Raw genomic sequence first — 7226 nt, 5'->3', positions numbered from 1 at the left:
TAACAGTTAGGATCAGCTTGATCTCCCCCTTTAAATAAAAGGATGAACCGTGGCTGCCTTCCAAAACAATGGGAACCTCCCCAGAGAGAAGAGACAGGCTTGGCGATTACAGGGGCAGCAACCGTAAGCTTTGTCTAAAGGGAGATGTTGTTTATACAACTTGTGGGTGGGGGCAATGGTTCAAATAGAAGACTAGTATTTTGTAGTTCCTCATTGTACAGTATATAATATATCACTATGTTGCCAAAAAAGTTCAAGACTTGTTTCCCTTCAATAAAATGCATTCAAAACTACTTTCTGCACATTTCTGCTACTTTCTTAGGCTATACAAGTGCTATCTCTTGCAAAAAAATGTTTTTACACCAATGCAGTACCTTTAATAATAAATAATAAACCTCTACTTTAGTAAAGAAAACAATTATGACAGGTGTGTTGTAATAAAAATGGGTGGAGTCTACTGATTAAATGCAGTCTTTCTGCATTGTGAAGAGGGAAAACCCAGATAATCAAAGTTTGTGATGAATGGCAGGTTGTTGCTTCATGCAAAATAGATTTGGGGTTTAAAATTCAATTAAGCTGCTTTATTTTGGGGGTTTAGTGAAGGTGGGTCATTTTTTACCCTTAGGACAAGGGGGGTATACATAATGTTAAGACTACACAAGGGTTAAAGTAGAAAGGGTCTAAACCATCTGACCCAGATGTTTTTTTGGGGGTCAAGTTAAGGAGCTCCTTTAGCACCTCGAACTCAGTGACTGCCTGCAGGGAGAAACTTTGTAGCAGGGCAGGGGAAAAAGAGGGAGGAGCATCAGGGCTAGTCGCATTAGAAGGGGTGGGAGATGAGGAAATGATGAATGGGCAAGGAGACATGGCTGAGTCAAATAGGAATCCTGACTTAATGAAGTGGTGATTAAAAATCTCAGCCATGTGCTTCTTGTCAGTAACAACCACATCAACTTTAAGGGGCATGGGCAGCTGTGAGGAGGGTTTAGTCTCCAGGTCTTTAACTGTTTTTCAGAACTTCTTGGGGTTAGACCCACAGAGAGAACTACTCCTTAAAGTAAGTAACTTTGTATAACTCTGCAAGATCATGGTCAAACCAGGGGCTGAACCTGTTTTTAATTCAAATTTTCTTTATGGGGGTGTGTTTGTTAACAAATATCAAAAAACACGCAAATTTCACACTGATGTGTCTCCTCCGTGTAATTTTGGCTTTAGGATGAAAGTGTTGTGGGAGATTATTTGTTGGTAGATTAAGCCAATGAGGGAGTTCTATTAAGGTGCCCTGGGTTGAACCGGGCTATGGCCTGTCATGTGACCAGGCGAAGCCCTGCGCCGCTCGTCATATTGGTTGTGTTCCTCTGCTCAGACGTTGCTGACGCATGGCAGATGTTACGTCGTCTGTATTTGTATTTTACGTATCAGCCAACATGTTATAGCAATGTGGTGCCCGACAGCCCAGTTGATGACGTGGCACGCAACCATTGATTGATGCATGGAACAAGACCATCATCAACAATGCAGCATGGTGCATTGTTCAGAAACATACAGTACTAGTTTTTATTGGGAAGGCAGCTTCGCTGTCAGCCAGAACGGGTACCTGGCTCACGCCCGGGAGGCAGCCCGGTTCCAAATAGGATACAATCAACGCTAACTCGGTTCGCCCGGGACATTAATAGAATCCCCTCACTGCCTATGCGTTGGGGAGTTTCTTATAAATCTTTTTATTGGCTAACGAAGGCCAAGTTTGACACGTTTGACCACCAGACCTTTCGCGCATTTGGGCAGAATTGTCTGGGAACGAGATTAATGCATGGGTGGAATTTAAGGTAATCTTCATGTCAAAAATTGGGCTGAATAGGTTTTGACTGCCAATTTTCCAGACCTATATTTTCTGTGCGGTTATACAAAAAAGTAATCTGGCAGTCGCAAGTAAAACAAACCTTCGCTCGACAGTGACTCAGTAATACCAGGAACCCCAACAGAAAAAAATTAGACAAAGCCATCAATAGTGTTACTTTTACTTTTATTCATATTCAACTATTGATTAAATCCTTTAGAACATATTTGATTATATGCTGCTTTTTGGAGTAATGAAACTAGGTGTAACACAGCACTGATTCAGAAATATGTAGGAATGCACAACACAATTAAGCATATTTACTGGTGGAATGCTTGATCAACTCTATGGCAGAAACCAAGTTGACTTATAGCACCAGAGTTGTTTAGGTGAACGGACACCTGGGGGCGGTTGCCCTTCGTGCCCACTCCCATACCCTATAATTCTGTATTACTTTGTGACTAATTTGTATACAGGTAGGCCAGAAAAGCCACATACCTGATTGGCAGATGAGTGGCAAACCTGATCAAAAGTACATGCTGCTCATCGGTTGTTCTCTAAAAATGTGGTTCTCTAAAAATCTGCATCCTTGAGGCAGTGAAAATAATTTAGAAAAATTTAATAGTAAGCTTTATGTGACATATTTTTGAGTGCGAACCCATTACACCTTTTTGTTTGTCAGTGGTAACCACTGTTCACATCAGAAGTGGTAAACGGGTGTTGAGGTATTCAACTGTTCCATTGTCTTGCATTGTTTTCTGTACGTACTGTAAGAGGTATGTGGTTCTATTGCTAAATCCCACTTTAGTGCTACTTGTAACGGAAATGCATGCACATTTAGAAAGGACGTTCTGCCCAGCACAACTCTCCAGACTCCAGTCCCTGTGTGAAAGCTGTGCTCTCTTCTTGCTGTGAGTCTTACAGGGTGTGTTTGTCAAACAGGTATTCTCCCATGGAGCCATGGGTCTCAGAGGAAGTGAGGCGGGTCAGGCTGCCCAGATGGTCACCCAGCTTCTTGATGGTGTCGTGGCTGTCGGACAGGAAGTGCTGCTCTAGGAAGTCACACAGCTAAAGAGGAAGTAGAGTTGTATTGTCATGTCCAGGTTGCAACAGACAGCACAGCATTGACATCATAGAGATAGATGCATACTGCAGCGGAGGCCACATGCTTTCTGCAGGTATTCTTTCAACATTCTATCTGTTCCTCCTTTTCATTTTTTGATCTGTTCAAATCACTAACAGACCAACATAGATGTTATGAGCTTCAGTTATACATAGCTATCAAATACATCTGATCTAATAACACTGAACATCCATTAAAATATGCATAACAGTTCATCACAATGGGATAATTATCATGGATTTACATGGGGGTCAGTGTGAGTGTTGGCACCACGGTGCACCTCGAGGAGGGACGTGTTGAGGGTTTTCTGAAACTCCAGGGAGAAGGTGATGGCATCCAGGCCACCTCGCCAGTCCTCCCTGCTGGGTTTCTGAAACAGAGACGGACCGCGCATTTGAAGGAATCAGTTTGAGCAAGGCGAGGGCCAGAACCGCTAATCTAGATCACACAGAGTAGTTATTTGGGATACATCATGCAAGGTTATTTGTAGATTAGTGATACTTCATAGTTCGCCTACAATGTAGTCAAACAGGCACAGTGACTTGGCTATCACAACTGCATGTAGGGCCCTGACAAATCCGCGTTGAGGAAAACGGACGGAATAACAAAATCCAGACATTAAAACGGAATACAGTCAATGCATTCTAGCACCTCCACACATTCCATATTGGGGGTTTCATTTCCGCTTGACTTCCGGCCGGTCGCTATGCTTCGCTAACTCAGGGAGGGAGATGTCGCTAAATATGGATCAAATTTGTTAAAATTACATTCACATAATTTGTAAGCTACCACAGGATGTTGAGAAAATTGGATGAAGAATTTAAAACAAAATGTTTGCACATAGTATTACCGCTACAAAGCTGATGCTAGCTAGCAAATTTTTCATTGAAATAACATGGCTGGTTAGCTATCATTTCCACACGCCCTCGGGCCTTCTTTCTTAAAGTGGAACTGACAGCGTTTTAACTACATGGCAGATATGAAAAACAGAATCATAAAATCAGTCAAACATATCCAATTCCCAGTTTATGCTACAAAACCAAAAAAATAAGCTGTATTTGACTCAACATTCCATGACATACATTAAGGCATTGTTGGCAGAATAGATGGATGCAGCTCAATGCATGATTAATATAATTCACCAATACATTTCTTGGTAGTCAAAAAAATATTACTATAAGGTTGTAAATCCCAGCTGGCCTGGTAGATTGTTTTCATTTTCGATGACTCAATATTTTGGACAAAAACTGACAACTGTAACTAAGGCTGGGAATGTCAATACAATCAAACTAGCAAGGGCAATAATCACAAATCAGCCATAACGTGGCTAATAGGCTAACGTATCTATTTAGAATTTTCACAAATGCCTTAGAATGTTTGGGAATTACGTATACTAAGAATTTATGAAAAAGTGAATATGACCATATCTAAGCGCTCGCTTGTCAGAAAATTAATTAAAAAGAGTCATTCTTCCTGGTGGTGTATATTAACAGATTTTAGTAAGTTTATGTTGTTAAAATGCTGTCAGTTTCACTTTAAATAACTAGCTAGTTACAGTGCATTCAGAAAGTATTCAGACCTTGACTTTTCCCACATTTTGTTACGTTACAGCCCTACTCTAAAATTGATTAAATAGTTCCTCCCCATCAATCTACACACAATACCCCATAATGACAAAGCAAAAACAGGTTTAGATGAGACCCGAAATTGAGCTCAGGTGCATCCTATTTCCATTGATCATCCTTGTTTCTACAACTTGGTTAGAGTCCACCTGTGGTAAATGCAATTGATTGGGCATGATTTGGAAAGGCACACACCTGTCTATATAAGTTCCCACAGTTGACAGTGCATGTCAGAGCAAAAACCAAGCCAAAATACGAAGGAATTGTCTGTAGAACTCCGAGACAGGGTTGTGTTAAGGCACAGATCTGAGGAAGGGTAACAAAGAATTGCTGCAGCATTGAAGGTACACAAGAACACAGTGGCCTCAATAATTCTTAAATAGAAGAAGTTTGGAACAACCAAGACTTCCTAGAGCTAGCCACATGGCCGAACTGAGCAATCGGGGAGAAGGGCCTTGTTCAGGGAGGTGACCAAGAACCCCATGGTCAATCTGACAGAGCTCCAAAGTTCCTCTGTGGAGATGGGAGAACCTTCCAGAAGGACAACCATCTCTGCAGCCACCAATCAGGCCTTCATGGTAGTGTCCAGAAGGAAGCCACTCCTCAGTAAAAGGGACAACAGCCCGCTTGGAGTTTGCCAAAAGGCACCTAAACGGACTCTCAGACCATGAGAAACAAAATTCTCTAGTCTGATGAAGTCAAGATTGACCTTTTTGGCCTGAATGCCAAGCGTCACGTCTGGAAGAAACCTGGCGCCATCCCTACGGTGAAGCATGGTGGTGTACTTGAGTGGATGTACTTGAGTGACCCAGCCAGAGCCTGGACTTGAACCCAATCGAACATCTCTGGAGAGACCTGAAAATATCTGTGCAGCGATGCTCCCCATCCAACCTAACAGCGCTTGAGAGAATCTGCAGATAAGAGTGGGAGAAACTCCCCAAATACAGGTGTGCCAAGCTTGTAGCGTCATACCCAAGAAGACGAGGCTGTAATCGCTGCCAAAGGAGCTTCAACAAAGTACTGAGTAAAGGGTCTGAATACTTATGTCAATGTGATATTTCAGTTTATTATTTAATACATTTTCAAAAGTGTCTCAACTTTTTTTKGCTTTGTCATTATGGGGTATTGTGTGTAGATTGAGGGGGGAAAATGGCTAACGTAACAAAATGTGGAATAAGTCAAGGGTCTGAATACTTTCTGAATGCACTGTATATCAGATACATTTTCAGGATAAGCAGGGATAGAGCAAGCTAGTAATAGTAACATTATTTGAAACCACCACATGCGCATAATCTGTATCATATTCCATATGTTTGAATCTATTTGTACTTTATTGCTAACCGTCTCACGTCGTACAGATCATCAGCATGAAGATTGATTTCTATTGAATCGTCAATTGGACTGAACTCTCATTAAAATAACATTGTGCCTCTCTCTCAGATCTGCCAAGCACACCTCTGCCAGCTTCTCCCCGTGCTGACCACAGATGGACAGTACCCATTAGAGCTGCCGTTGATGGGTTCCTGGCCAAGCACCAAAGGCAGACAGACTTCCTGAAGCGAGTGGATGGGACATACAACTCTGCCATCAGCTCTACCACCAGTATCATGACTGTCATTAGCTGCTACAGCTAAACAAATGTACTAATGTGTATTGCACCATATAGTATTGTTTTTTCCCCATACAAGATCTAGGGCGACTGTCTCAGTGGTTGGGTAAGCTCCTTCCTGGTTGTCCCGGTCCGTTCAGCACCAGTGTCTCCCAACCCCACCGTCTCGGGATAGGGTCAGCTTTTCTTTTCTGGTGTACTGTGTGTTCTTAGGCATGCTCCCACTAATCTCGCTCTCTCTCCCCTCCCGGATGACCTGAGCCCCTGGTCGTGCTGCAGATTCCGTGCTGCTGGTCCAACTGCAGCTGTGGACCCCTGACCTGATTTCATAATTTCTATGTGCTACCTTGTCCCGGACCCCTGCTGATTGAGCTCAGCCAGGTAGTCACTGTGCTTCTGCGTCTGCATTGCTTACTCTTTGGGGTTTAGGATGGGTGTCTGGAATACACTGTGACAACTCTGTGCACCATGTACCTGTATAAGCCGCCCACATCTTGCCAGCCTTTCAGGAGTGTAAGTACCTACAACCATGCGTTTATTCAAGTGTCATGAAACCATAACAATAGTCATGCATTTGTAACAGTGAGTTGTGTTGGTTTTATTTCCCAGCTGATCTGGACAACTGAATTTAAAATGATTCTCTAGGATGACGATCATTATCCATGACTACGATCCACATGCAATCCACCACCACTTTTCTAATGAACACTCCTCAATCAGCACATTGCACATGGATGAACAAAGTTAATGTGTTTATGATTCATATTCCCTTTTGTCAGCTCAATATTAGGTGTTCTTAATGTTTTGTACAGTCACTTCAGTCAAGTCACCCTGAATATTTTGTTGCCAAAATGATGTGTCTTTTGTATTGTTACTTTATACATGCTGATAATCTMATTTCTTGAACTTATCCATTGCGAAGGCCACAGGGATGGCACAGTCTTTTACCGTTCTCATTGTCGGAGTGGACACGTTGTTTGCAGAGCGCACAACCAAATACTAGACTTGTGAGACAAGTTCTGGTTAATTTCATTC

At 42.3% G+C, this 7226-nt stretch overlaps 1 protein-coding gene across 2 annotated transcripts in view; it reads right to left on the bottom strand.

Annotated features, from left to right (window-relative positions):
- Positions 1–2379: 2379 nt before the first annotated feature.
- The window catches only part of zgc:56095 (ferritin), a 29151-nt gene continuing 24304 nt past the window's right edge, over positions 2380–7226 (bottom strand). Inside the window, exons 4-5 of one of the 2 annotated variants that reach the window (XM_024008589.2) lie at positions 3205–3330; positions 2380–2905 (exon numbers count right to left, since the gene is read on the bottom strand). In XM_024008589.2, coding sequence (XP_023864357.1) covers positions 2756–2905; positions 3205–3330 — 276 coding nt within the window. In that variant the 3' untranslated portion in view covers positions 2380–2755. The remainder of the gene's footprint in view (positions 2906–3204; positions 3331–7226) is intronic. The other variant, XM_024008590.2, reaches the window with a different exon arrangement.

The sequence above is a fragment of the Salvelinus sp. IW2-2015 genome, linkage group LG18, assembly GCF_002910315.2.
Source record: "Salvelinus sp. IW2-2015 linkage group LG18, ASM291031v2, whole genome shotgun sequence".
NCBI classification, from domain to species: Eukaryota; Metazoa; Chordata; class Actinopteri; order Salmoniformes; family Salmonidae; genus Salvelinus; species Salvelinus sp. IW2-2015.
Note: the sequence above shows the minus strand (reverse complement) of the source record. Positions and strands in the feature narration are given on the sequence as shown.